The 14,557-nt window shown below is 43.4% G+C and overlaps 1 protein-coding gene across 1 annotated transcript in view; it reads right to left on the reverse strand.

Moving 5' to 3' along the window:
* Window positions 1–11,021: 11,021 nt before the first annotated feature.
* Window positions 11,022–14,557, reverse strand: part of Pdcd1lg2 (programmed cell death 1 ligand 2) — a 30,940-nt gene continuing 27,404 nt past the window's right edge. The window contains exons 5-6 of the mRNA XM_059253771.1: window positions 12,162–12,254; window positions 11,022–11,145 (exon numbers count right to left, since the gene is read on the reverse strand). Of these exons, the coding sequence (XP_059109754.1) occupies window positions 11,022–11,145; window positions 12,162–12,254 (217 nt within the window). The remainder of the gene's footprint in view (window positions 11,146–12,161; window positions 12,255–14,557) is intronic.

A 14,557-nucleotide genomic window follows, 5' to 3' on the forward strand; every position in this document is an offset into this window, starting at 1 on the left:
TTGGTAGCCCAGGCTGGCCTCGAACTCACAGAGATCCGCCTGACTCTGCCTCCCGAGTGCTGGGATTAAAGGCGTGCGCCACCACCGCCCGGCTCCTCTCTGCCTCTTTATTCAGCCAAAATTTTGTATCTGTTGTGTTATCCCTGTATCACGTAGGGTAAATATAATATTTTCTTGTAACAAGCCATTCTGTAATGTTATGGGTCCTGCTCTTGTCAGTTATTTTTATGTTTTCTAGGAATGAAATGAGAGGAAATAGGCCTTTGAGAATTACAGACATTCTTGTCTCAGGTGTGCTTAATTTGGGGACTAGGGTGGTAGGCTTTTATGGTCTCCAAAGCCTCCATGAGTCAGTGACTCAGAGTCTGTTTTGAGAACTCAAAGATTGAATTTCACAGGGTAAATTTTCAAAGGGGGAGTTACTATAGAGAGAAAGCTTAAGAAGGAGAATTATTGCAGCGAGGACATGTGCAGAGCTCCTGTGTGGAGGAAGGAGTCCCAAGAGAAGGTTAGCTGCTAAGAGGCTTTGTCTAGAGGTTAATATGGCTTCTCGTGGAGGAAGTAAATTGGCTTTCAAAATGACTGGACTGAGATGGGGGAGGTAAGCTAGTTAGCCAGGTTATCTAATCATAGATCCCCACTAGGTGTCTATGTGCCTCTCTATCCCAGTAACTGGACTGGGGTTCTTGTGAATACCTCCAAGGACCAATGAAGTATCTGATTGTGCAGAGTTTCCAGGCAGCTCATTAGGTTGCTGTACTAAAGAAGAAAGACAAACAAAAATCCACAGACCCAAAGCAGTGTGTATGGCCAGTACATACATGTCTGGCTTTTGAACGGGACAGAACTGTCAACAGAACTCTGGCCGTAGCAGAATGGCTTGTGTGCAAGGCCTCTTTCCCGTAACTACCTAGCAACTTTCTTTCTCTTATTGTTATCACTAGGTTTAATATGATTATTCAGGGATTATAAATCCCAAGAAGTATAATTCTAGAAATATACAGTTCTCATGAAAAAAATTAAAATAGACCAACTCATAATATTAATTGTATGTCATGTTTTAATAACATCCAAGATGTTGTAAAGTGACCACTGTTTTCTTTTATCATTACCACTTTTAGTTACTTACAGTTTTATTGTAAATAAACTAAAAAAATACTTAAGAGGATGGACATAGTGCTACATACCTGTAATTCAGCACTTTAGAGGCTTGGGCAAGAGGATTAGAAATTCCAGGCCAGCCTCTGCTATGTAGCAAGATCCTGTCTCCAAAATAATAATGATAGTAATAAATACATTTACAACCCTACATTTTAAGTGTACAGCTCAGTAGTGCAAATATGTTTATACTGTGAAACATCTCCAGAACCTTTTCATCTTACAAAAACAAAACCATACTCACTAAACAAAAATCTAGTTTTCCTCCTTCCCAAGACTGTGACAACCACCATTCTGTTTTCTATTTCCATGAATCTGTCTACTTAGATACTTTATATAAATAGAATTGCTGTGGGATGTTCTGTATGGCAAATGTGTTGCTAATTAGTCAATAAATAAAACACTGATTGGCCATTGGCTAGGCAGGAAGTGTAGGCGGGACAAGGAGGAGAATAAAGCTGGGAAGTGGAAGGCTGAGTCAGAGAGACACTGCCAGCCGCCACGATGACAAACAGCATGTGAAGATGCCGGTAAGCCACGAGCCATGTGGCAAGGTATAGATTTATAGAAATGGATTAATTTAAGCTGTAAGAACAGTTAGCAAGAAGCCTGCCACGGCCATACAGTTTGTAACCAATATAAGTCTCTGTGTTTACTTGAGCGGCTGTGGGACTGGCAGGTGAAAGAGATTTGCCCTGACTGTGGGCCAGGCAGGAAAACTCAAGCTACATAGAATCCTACAGTATTTGCCTTTTTAAACTAGCTTATTTCACTCAACATAGTGTCCCAGCCATGTGGCCTGTGACAAGTTATCTTTTGCTTTTTAAAAGCAAAATTCCGTTCTGTATTAATGCCACATTCTATGAACACATCCATCCATCTCCGGGTGTTTGCATTCCTTCCACCTCTGGCTACTGTGAGGTGGAATGCCATGAATATTCCGTTCTGTATTAATGCCACATTCTATGAACACATCCATCCATCTCCGGGTGTTTGCGTTCCTTCCACCTCTGGCTACTGTGAGGTGGAATGCCATGAATGGGTATGCAAATACCTTTGAGATTCTGATGTCATGTCCTTTGGACATGTACCCAGACCATATGGATGGTTCTACCTTTATTTCTTAAGGACCCACCATTCTGTTTTTCATAGCATTGCATTGTTTCTCAATCCCAGCAACAGTGCTGGTGGGGAGAGGTGTTGACATTTTCCACATTCTCATCAGGTTCTCTCTCTCTCTCTCTCTCTCTCTCTCTCTCTCTCTCTCTCTCTCTCTTCTGCATGCATGTGTGTGCACATGCAGAAAGAGGACAGTCAGAGTCATGTTCTGTTGTTCTTATTTTCCAAGACAGGGTCTCTCACTGAACTTGGAGCTCACCATACCCAGTTTTGACGTGGGTGGGTGCTGGGAATCAGAGTCAGATCCTCACGCTGCTCAGCAGGCACTTTACCACTGAGCCATCTTCCTAGCCATCCTACTAGTATAAAATAGTATCCTTGTTTTTAGTTGTGACTCTTGGATGGTTACTGATGTTGGACATCGTTTCATGTGTTTGTCGGCCACTTTAGAGAAATGTTATTAGAGTTACAGCATAAATAATGGTTTATTTAAAAAAAAATAAGCCACAACAGTGGTCCTACAGGATGATGGCAGAGCTGAAGAGTTCCTATCAAGTAGTGGCATGGTAATCATTGTGTATGCAGTGTTTACTGCGGTGTCTGTGATGCTGGTGTAAACAAATTTGTATTCACAGTTGCTTATAAAAGTATAGCACATATGAGCTGGAGAGATGACTCAGAGGTTAAGAGCACTGACTGCTCTTCCAGAGGTCCTGAGTTCAATTCCCAGCAACCACATGGTGGCTCACAACCACCTGTATTGGGATCTGGTGCCCTCTTCTGGCCTTCAGGGACACATGCAGGCAGAACACTGTATACATAATAAATAAATAAATCTTAAAAAAAAAAGTATAGCATATGTATTATGCATCAAGTATGATCTTGGTAGTTATAGCAACAATGTTCCTTGTTTATTTATTACTTGCTGTCTTAGTTAGGGTTTCTAACTAAGTGGTGAAGAGACACCATGACCACGGCAACTCTTACAAAGGAAAACATTTAGTTGAGGTGGCAGCTTACAGTTCAGAGGTTCAGTCCATTATCAACATGGCAGGGAGCATGGTGACATGCAGATAGACATGGTGCTGGCTACATCTTGATCAGAAGGTAATAGGAAGTGGACTGAGTGTCACACCCACTCCAACAAGGCCACACATCCTAGTAATACCACTCCCTTTAGGGGCCATTTCCTTTCAAACCACCACACTTACTATGCTTTCTTCTTCTTTTATTAGCGTATACCCCTTCTGCTTATTAAAAAGATTCTACAAAACATTGTGCTGTGTTCTGCCAACAGCAGCCTCACATGTCTTCTGTTTACCATGCCTTTTGATTTTATCGAAAGGTTACATGAACAGAATAACCTGTACCATCTAGGTTTATGTAAACACACTCCACAATGTTCCCGCAACAATGTGAACCATGGCTATTATCGCTGATAGGCTGTGACATCAAGAAACCTGCACAAAATATCATAGGTCATGAGATAATATCTGAGTTTACGTTCTAGAGGATATAATTTTAGATTCTGCATCAAGTTTGAAGATAGTGTAAAATATTTGGTATCGTATAATAATAAGCTTACAGTTACCATCCTCTGTTGCTTTCTACCTTATTTTCTGAGACAGGGTCTCACTATGTAGTCCTGGCTAGCCCAGAACTTGCTATGTAGACCAGACTGGCTTCAACTCACAGAGATCTGCCTGTCTACCTTTGGAGCATTAGGATTAAAGGCATGTGCCAAAGATAGTTGTTCTTTATAATCAAAGAGTTGAGTGAATCTCACAAATGTGACTTCTTAGAACAGATATTGAATATCAGAGTCAATTTACATGCACTTCATGCATAAAAGAATCATTTAGAAAATCCAAAGAATTGACGTAAGTGGAATATCTCTAAAACTGAATGCTCAGTATATCTAATTGTAAGTACTTAAAAGGAAATGTGGCCAAATAGTTGACAGTGCCCCCCAAAGGCATTGTTCTTGTCCTCAGTGGCATCTATTGTAAAATATTAAAAGAGACAACTATCAAAATATTTATAATCATATTTCTAAAAAGTATTAACTATGATTTTTAACTTTGTATTTGGAGTGTCTCCTATATATTTTTCAATCAGAAGGATAGGAAATATTATTTAAAGATGAGTTCTGTTTCCTGTCAAGGAGATCACTTTCAAGGAATAGTCACACAGTCACCGCGTCTTTGTTGCCTGCAGATAGGTTAAATGTGCAGGTTCCCTGGCTAAATGCCAGACTTCTCGAATTAGAACGTCTTGGTCGTATGATCAGAGAATTGAGATTTTAAACATATACTCACCCACAAAAAAGCTTTTGTGTATTGTGCTTGGTGTAGATGCACAAATAATAATAACTAGCATATATTCAGTCTGTATTAATGCGTGTTAAGGTCCACCCTATGCACTTTAATTTTCATCCTCTTTATGATAGGAGATAAATGCTATAGCCCATTTCACTGATGAGGAAACTGAGGTTTAAAACAGATGGGAGTTTACAGAATTACAGAGGAAGATTACACTTGAATACAGGGTCCAAATTTTTAGCAATTTAACGAACTCTTTTCTTGCTAAGTACACATAATAATTTATGTCAACTTGATTTACTAGTTTTTCCAATTCCTAAACATGTTTTTCTCTTAATTCTTTCAGTAAGGAAACAAATGAAATCACATTTTTTACATTCACTTGGGAAATAGCGTCTTTTAATGTTGAGCAAAACCAAGGGTCTTGTGGATTATTGAAAATTAGCAATTTCTCTAGAACTTTCTGTGGTGAGCGTACATGAACACAGAAGGATGAGAGAGAGGGAAGAGTAAATACATCATGCAGACATGATGTTGGAAGTTACAAATGAAATCAAGGAATTAACATTGAACAGTAGAATCACCTTTTAACTCTAGCTCATGCAGATCATTTAACATACACAGCATCATAGGAGTGTCCCCTGTTCTAGGCACAGCCTAAAGATGCCAATGTAGCTCATTACAAGCTCCCCCTTTTCTGCCCCACTTTCCTGGGAGTTGGTCCTGGTCTGGTCTTGTGCCACCACTGCCTTTAATTCCAAATCAGAGGGCCATCGTCTGCAGGATCCTGAGGCAGGAAGGACGGTATCCTAGCTTCTGCATCCTGCCTGTCCCCAACCCACGCAAACACAGTGTTTTAAGTTTTCTCAGGATTCTTCTGTAACAACAACAACAAAAATGAGTAAGGATGGCAAGACTGCTTCCATGGTTTTATCTTGACCAGGGAAAGGGAAAAACATGGGTTCAGACCAGCCGTGTGTGAACTAGAAAACGAAATTGGCCATTGCCAATATAAACTTGTCATTAAGTCCATGTCCCCTGGTGATCAAGCAGATAAATCAGTTCGCCCTTTAATGATTGTTTAAAAACAGCAAGTGGTTATCTAGTTTTTTCTCAAGTGAAAACACTGATTGCATAAAATGTGGCAAGCATACTGGGAACCTTCTAGACTGCAGGAATGAAGGTTAGATACTCAGAGGGCTCTCTCAAAATAGCCTATTATTGCTCATGCAGTTTCCTCTTGTGGCTAATATATGTAGTCAAAAAAAAAAAAAAAGCATGTTACTGCTATGGCTAACTGAGGCTCAATCACTCTGGAGAGCTCTGGATACCAGTGTAGAACTCATGAGAATATCAGTGCACCAACTGATACCACCGGTCATTATGGTGGTATTTTATGTGTACTGAAATGTGATTTTAATTGTATGTTAATAAATAAAGTTGCCCGGGGGTCAGAGCTATTAGAGCCATAGCAAGAGTGTGGCGGTGGTGGTGCACACCTTTAATCCCAGCACTTGGTAGACAGAGCTAGGTAGATCTCTGTGTGTTCAAGGATACAGCCAGCATTGGAGACACACGCCTTTAATCTCAATACCAACCATAGAAGACCTGGAAGTCTCTACAGACAGGCAGTGACGAGGCAGTCACATGTTTGGGTTTACAACCAATGAGAAGGCAGAGCAGCTAGACTATATAAAGACATACACACAGGAAGTAGGTCCCTTTTTGGAGAGCTCTCTTGGCTGAAGAGGATCGCTGAAGCAGGAAGGGTGAGGCTCTTAGTTCTGACCTCTTGGCTTTCTTCTCTGAATCGGCTCTGTGTTTCTTATTTAATAAGACAGTTGGTTACATCTACATGTCATTGGTTAGAGGGTGCCTTGGGGAGGCCTTGTATCTCCACACACACACATGCTCACAGCTGGAGCTCTAGTTAACACATAAAGCCAATAGGGAAGGTAGTGTGCTGCTGGCAGCTGAAAAGGCCCAAGGAGGCATGGGTAAGGCACCAACAATATCTAGTACACTGGTTTCTGACATCAAGTACACCGAGACCCATTATCAAAAGCCAAGGCTCATGAACCCCGGAATATCAAAGGCTCTAGGGACATACTGATTTGTTCCATAGCCTAGGTTCTTGGACCTATTGTTCAGTGGTAGAGCAATTACCTAGCCTGTGGGAGACCCTGAGGTTGATCCCCAGCCTAATAAACAAAAACCAAAAGCAACAACAGCAACAAAAATCCAGATTCTTAATCTAAGGCTCAAAGTTCCATAAACAGTTTTTGTAGGGATTAAACAATGTAATTCATGTAAAAGTACTTGGAATTGTGAATGGCACCACTATAAATCCCTCCAAATGCTAACATTCATATTATTTTAACACATCACCTCATAGAGACATAAAGCTGAAGAGGACCTACCATGTTTGTGCTTGGCCACAGTGCACCCCAAGGGGTCAGAAGATGGAATCATGCCTCTGGCACAGTATTTATGGTGGCATCAGTGAGCAGAACTTATGGCATCCCTGGGTCTTGGTCTAAGGAAGTCATCTCAAATTAGTGGCTAGAAGCCCTTGAATTATCATCAGCAGGGCAGACAGTGGCCCCAAGCCTCACGAGGCTCTATAGTTACCCAGATCTTCCAAGGATAGAATAGCTTCTGGGTAGCTCCATTCACCAAGCCAGCTTACCTCTCCACTCAGAGAGTTTTTAATTTTGTTTTATGTTTGTGAGAGAGAGGAAGGGGAAGACAGAAGCTGTACTTCATCCTCTGTAACAGCCCAACACACTAACATAACCACCCTTTCAATAAATAAGAATGTAGAATTCCTCAGTTGAAATGAAATTACATTGTTCACACACTCAAGGCATTTTTTTTTCCCAGTGCTCAGTCAGCAAAGGCCAGACTTGGGAAAACTCAAGCCACAGTATGAAACAGGGTAGGTTTGCTTGGGGTTTGGTCTGCTGTTGAACATCTGCTTACCCGACCATTGGAACAGATTTGAAAGGAGGTTATAAAATGTATGAAAAACCCTCATGATGCCACGTAAAACTAAACAAAACTTGGTAAGGGAAAGTTATTTTCAAAAAGAAGAAAGCCCTGACTTTTCAATCTCCCAAGACTGAAGGGACCCAAGTATGGTAGGGTGCTCCACTCTGGACCCCGATTAGGCACAGACCACACCCAAACACCAGTTTCCAAGCACAAACCAAACACAAAGAGATCCTTTATTAAGCAACGCCAAGGGACAAAGCGGCTCGACCTGACTTAGGCAGAAACAGCGGCAAACAGCTTTGCAAGGGTTAATTTTAGAGAGGGAAAAGGAGAAGGCTGTGTTAGAATGGGCTAGGACCTGTTGGTAACTTCTGCTTGGGTATTTTGATTAGGTTAGTCAAAATAAGGAATTTCGATTGCTGGACGTTGATGTTTTGATAGTGGGACCTTGGTGATCAGTCTCAGGAATAAGTCAGTGGGCAAACAGGGAAAAGAGGTTGGAATTTAGGAATGTAATCTGACTGTTCAGCAAGGAGAGAAGGGAAAAAAGCAAAACCTGCTGCCGCTATTTTTGCCATGTTTGGGATCGCTAGAAGTAAACGTTTACATAATACATTGAGTGATGTATGTCTGTGCAATGTGGTATTTTTATATTTTCGTTGTTGGTTATGCCACGGCGCTGCCCCTCGTGGCTGGTCACCCCCCACGGCGGCCATGCCGGCGGAGGAGCATGCTGATTAAAAGAATCATAGCCATGGTTAACTTTTTAGAGCTTTATTGGGGCGGAGGGGAGACAGAGAAAGAGAGAGAGAGAGAGAGAGAGAGAGAGAGAGAGAGAGAGAGAGAGAGAAAGAGAGAGAGAGAGAAGGGGGGAGAGGGAGAGAGGGGGACCGATGGGGGGAAGGAGTGCAAAGGAGAGGGGACAGAGAGAGAGCCCACAGAGGGCTCAACGCTTTTTTAGGCTGGGAAGCCGGCGAAGGCTGATGACATAATTAAAGGACGTAAATAAGGACCAAATCCTAACATCCCAGACTTTCCCTTATTATAAAAAAAAGCAGGTAGATGGGACTAGGGGCGTTGTTCCTCTCAAAAACTGCTTCCAGCTGACTTTTGGACGTTGGTTGGCTCTGGGGGGAATGGAGAAGGGGAGTTTTCTGAGGTAGACAGGCGTTGTGGGATGCTGTCTGTCATCCGTTTGCTCTGGAGACATGTATCCCTCTTGGCTGTGGCTGGGAACTTTCTGTTTGACAAGATGCTGGTGACACAGAAAAAACTTAGAGAGATAAAAGAATCATTATTATTTTATGTTGGCATTTATCTGAGGTAGATCTGGCCTGTCCCTATGGATTTTGAAACATGTTAAGCTTTATCAGAGACAGATTATTTTAAAGCACCTGTTTCCTTTACTGGTTCAGCATCTAGGAGACAGGTGATCAATTGTTAAAAGCATCTCATAGTAATAGATGTTTACATTAAAGTCTTTGTAGCGCCCAGACGCTTTTGGGTCTGGGGGTGTAAATACGTTTTAAGTGTTACAGTCTTTTTTTTTTTTTTTTTTTTTTTTTTTTTTTTTCGAGACAGGGTTTCTCTGTGTAGCTTTGCGCCTTTTCCTGGAACTCACTTGGTAGCCCAGGCTGGCCTCGAACTCACAGAGATCCGCCTGGCTCTGCCTCCCGAGTGCTGGGATTAAAGGCGTGCGCCACCACCGCCCGGCAAGTGTTACAGTCTTATTTGATGATCTCTGGACTCCGGTTCTGTGGTGGTCCTGTACCATTAGCTGAACAGTGAGTTAGAACAGGGAACTGGGAAGAGAAAAGCTTGTGGTACATGAGAATTTTTTTTCCCCCTCTGGAATTAGGGACAAGGCAAAGATCAGGGCCCTGTCTGTATGCACATGAGAAACACAGGCAGTGGATCTGGAATGAAGCAATGAGCTCTTATTTTAGGTGGAAATCTTTTTTCATTAAGTAACTCTGAAAGTGCAATTAAATCAGGTGAGGTGGTAAGGCTGTCCTCTGTACCCGACAATAAAGGAGAGGTGGCATCCCAAAACTCCCAAGACTGAGTCAGTGGCTCTGGTGTCCAGAAGGAAAGAAACAGATCGCTTCCCTGCTGCGTTCTGAGTTCCCTGCCATGTCTGTAGCCAAGCCTAGGTCTGCTGGAGGTCTTAGCTTGATGTACCCATGCATCTTGGTACCTGGGGGCAGTCAGCTGACTCATCTTTCTAGGCAGCACTTTTGACAAGGCTGTCTATGGCCTGGCAGGGCATTCCCTAGCCCGTGGCCTTTTCCTCACTTAAAACAGGGACCCAACAGCTTTTAGGAGTCAGCGAATGCCAGCACTTGGCAATTTTGTTTTCGGACTTTATCTTTTCCCTGGCACACCTTAAATGCCACAGATGACTCTTTTGCCTGTGGGGTCAGGAGCCTTGATCTCCAGATGCTTAAGTTTTAGTCGGGGAGGTCTGGGGAACAAGAGATGGATTTTACTTTATGTCCTGAATTTTTTTTTTTTCCTGCTGATCGATGGCTTAAGGACAGCTTTTGGAAGATCTGCCAGGAGGCAGACTATAAACCGATACTTTCCGGAAGACTTGTCTGAGGCTATAAGCTGAATATTTTTGGCTGAGCCATCCTGACTACTGTAAACTTATTTGTATGAATCTTAGCCGCTTCCAGACCCGTCTGTGCTTCTCAAGGCAGTTTGAGAATGAGTGGGTGGAGTTAAGGTGAGTTAGGGCGAGTCGTAGAAGCCGCCTAAGCCCACCCACTTGAGCCCGCCCACCGCCAGCGGAAGTCAGACAGAAAAGGTTGCACATGGAGACACAAAAGTGGGCAAGGAGAAGGGTTTAGAACTTTAGCAGAAAGCTTGGAGATAAAGTAACTCTTATTTGCCCATTCTCTGGCAGAAGTTCCCGCGACTCTGTTATGCGGCCAGATTTACCCTGTTATGAGGCCAGGTGTACTGGTGCCCGCCTCTATCCGCCAATGTATCCGCCCTTTTGTCCCATGGCTGTAGCCGAGAGAAAAAATTAAAAAAATAAAATAACAAACCGGGATCAGACTACAATCTCGGGCGTCCCCAAAGAGTGGAGAGAGATCCATGAATCAGCTCAAGTTTGCCATCCTCTTCGTCAAGGGATGCGAAGGGCTGCAGCTGCACCACACTTGATCCACCTGGTAGACCAAGACATCATTTACTTTCTCGAAAATGTGCCCTTGTTGGTGCAACTTGAGGACAACCCCCGGGGTGTCCGTCTCTGTCGCAAAGAATATAACTCGGACTACGCCGCGAGAACCGCGGACTTACTGTGGTGAAGAATCATGGCGGTAGCGGTGTGGGGGTCCAGCGGAGGCGAGGGATGCACGCGCGCGCACTCGTGGTCTCCTGGTCTCGCTGGATGGGGGAAGAGGCGGCAAGCAGCAGCAGTCAGCAGGTCCTTGGTGTTCGGTGGTGAATCCGAGTCTGAACGGCACCAATGTTGGTTATGCCACGGCGCTGCCCCTTGTGGCTGGTCACCCCCCCCCCATGGCCATGCCAGCGGAGGAGCGTGCTGATTAAAAGAATCATAGCCATGGTTAACTTTTTAGAGCTTTATTGGGGGGGAGGGGAGACAGAGAAAGACAGAGAGAGAGAGAGAGAGAGAGAGAGAGAGAGAGAGAGAGAGAGAAGGGGGGGAGAGGGAGAGAGGGGGACCAATGGGGGGAAGGAGCACAAAGGAGAGGGGACAGAGAGAGAGCCCACAGAGGGCTCAACCGCTTTTTTAGGCTGGGAAGCCGGCGAAGGCTGATGACATAATTAAAGGACGTAAATAAGGACCAAATCCTAACACCCGTCACAATCATGAAGATTGCAACTGCAGTTTTTCTTTCTTGTTTTGGGCCTCTTGTGGCCCACTTGACCTTGAACCTGATCCTCTTCTTTCTGCCTCTTAAGTGTTGGGACTTCAAGTTTACATGACCACCCCTGGAAGAATGTTGCCTTTCTTAATAAAAAATAAACTTTTTTTCAAAGTTGACGCTAGAAAGAAAATTGCTCGTATAAAGGAACTGGATCTTACATGTCCTTAGATTTGTCTTCCCCTAGCGTAGAATGGAGGGCATGACTTCCTAAGCACAGGCGATAGACTGATCTGACCCCTGAGCGCTCCCTGACAAACTGCCCCCACCATAAACGGTGCAAAGCTAACGTACACAGATCTCAGTGAGTCCACAGGTCTCCACTCCAAAGGATAAGGGCAGGAAGTGAAAGCAGTCCTGTGGAACTCTGCTGATGGGCAGCACTGATGTCGCTTTGCAGGGGAAGTTTGTGTCTCTGTTGAGAGGTCTGTGCTAAATAGTGGTATGAGAGCACAACTCACTGAATACAGTATTCATAAAAGTAGGACTGTGAAGTCATTTTATTGTAAGTCATCTTAAAAATTGAGTCAAAATCAATTAAAATGTGACAAAATTCTTAAAAATGAAAAACATAGTAAATCATTTCTGTAAACACAGAAAGAGACAGGAAGATGGAGAGAGAAGGTGGGGGCACTAGCAATCACAGGTCTTAGCAATTAAGAACACTTACTGCTTTTGCAGAGGACCCTTGTGGAGCAGCTCTCCACGGCTTGGAGCTCCAGCTCCAGGGGATGTGACACCTTCCTCCAGCTTCTGCAGGCGACTGCACTCATGACACATACCCCCATAGAGTCACAAAAATAAAATGAATCTTAAAAAGAAACCAAGTTCTCAGAAAGCCGACCATGATTTACATTAAATTATTAAAGCAGTAGTGGAGATACTCATTTAATGATTTTTGTGGCAAATCATTTTTGTTGTGAAAAAGTTGCAATTTTAAACAATAGCTTTCTAATTTGTTAGTTTATGAAACTAGATTTTTTTCATTGATCTGATTTAGTATAAAGCATTTATTACCAAATATCTAAACACCACGAAAAAGCATGTTAATGAATTCCCCCCAAGTGCCTGCCTTGAGAAGATTTCTATCAGGGTCCAGAACAGATGCTACAATGACTAAGGATTCTAATCTGAGGGATATCAAATGAATCTAAGCACACTGAGTTCTTTAGTCTGTTCACTTTATTCTTCCAAGTCAATTCTATCTACATAGATTCAGCCCTGTCCTCACATTCAGCTCCTCTCTGTACCCAGTTTTCCTGTCCTCATAGTTTTAGTAAGCTCCTATGCTTTTGACCTGATCTTCGTCCTCTGTTCCTTCATCCTCCATCTATCCTTCCTGGCTCCTTACCCCTGGCCCTGATAAACCCCACAAGAGATCTGCTTTACCCTCTACTGAACCTCTGTCTTCCTCTCATTTCTCTGGCCACATGGTTCTGTGTCTGCTTCTGGAATTCTGCTCCAGTCCTTACCGAACCTGGTTATGCAAAAAGTCCTATCTCCTCAGTCAATCTCTCTGCCATGCCCCTAGGCCTGAGAGAAGGGGATGGTCTGAGCTTCATTTGCATAAGAAGCAAAGCTATGCATCTAGGAGCCTGCTAGTCTCCTAGGCTCAGCAGGGGAGTTAGTTACCTAGAAGTTAAGCAGGTCTGAGAAGCTTAGCTGTTTGCCAAATGGTCTACAGTATTTGGACACACAAGAATTTCTTAGCAGAAGACAGCTGAAATATTAAAATCTGGATAACACCAAATATTTAATAATAAATGGCTTGCCTCTGAAAAAAATACCTTGAAATTTCTAGGTATAGCTTTAATATCCAGCTGAATCTCTATAATATATTCTTGCGGCCTGCAAGAGGATGTAATATGAAATTTCATTCGATTCTTATGCTTTTAGTTAGTGAAGTCACCTCAAGTTACATATTGTGATATTCTTTTTTAATGCTATTTTTATTTATTATTTGAAATTTTCATGGGTATGTACAATGTATTTTGAACACATCCACCCCTACCACCTCCATTCCTCCAGTTCTTCCCACGCAGCCCCACCATATTTACCTCCAACTTCATGCCCTTCTTTCTATTTAATTTAATAACCCACTGAATACAGCCAGTGCTGCTCATGTGCTCAAGAGTGTGGGGCCATCTGCCGGGGCCTGGCCAACCTGTCGCTAACCACATTCCCATAGAGAAGCAACTTCCCCTCTGTTAGTTATTTGGCAGTGCTCTTACCCTGCGAGGAAATGTCACGAAACACGACAGAATCCACTAATAAGAGTTTTATTAAGATATGAAAGAGAGACAGACGTGACAGGCCTGTGAAAAGACACATGAATAAAGATGGAGTTGGAAACATGGCGCTGGCTTATAAAGGCTGGGCCGCGCCTGCACACACAGGCCCATGTGGCTACTCCATGCACGCGCGCGTAGATCACATGGTTGTACTGTGCGCTTTGTGCAACGCAAAGCCACGGGTCCTGGTCACACGAGATGTTTTGACCCGGAAATGGCTAGGCAGAAGTGTCTAGGTCCGGCGGGCATGCTCAATCATGTCCAACATGGGGGCGGATTGTGAATCCCTATCACCCTCCCTCATCATCTATCAGCTAACAATTATGCTTCCAACTGGGTTGTGGTCTCAGGAGCCCTGTCATGCTGGAGTTTTGACTGGCCGACCTCGTATGGGTCTTGTGCAGGTCATCACATCTGCTATAAGTTTATGAGTGCCCCAACCCAGTTATCCTCATCCTTCAGCTCTCAGAATCCTTCTGCCCGCCCCCCTTCCTTGGTGTTCCCTAAGCCTTGGATCGGGGAGGTTGATGTCAATGTCCCATCTGTGGCTGACCACTCAGAGTCACTTAGCTCTCTAACCAGTCTTGATTCTCTTCATTGACCACTGCCCACTGCAAAAAGAAGCTTCTCCAGCCAGGGTTAGAGCAGCACAGATCTATGAGTGTAAATATAAATATTTAGAAGGCAGTTTGACAACATGACCATTTAGAAAACAACAGGTAGGTTCACTTCTAGGGCCTATGACCTCCTTGGACATGGGCTTCTTGTCAGGTTT

Source organism: Peromyscus eremicus, chromosome 1, assembly GCF_949786415.1.
Source record: "Peromyscus eremicus chromosome 1, PerEre_H2_v1, whole genome shotgun sequence".
NCBI lineage: Eukaryota > Metazoa > Chordata > Mammalia > Rodentia > Cricetidae > Peromyscus > Peromyscus eremicus.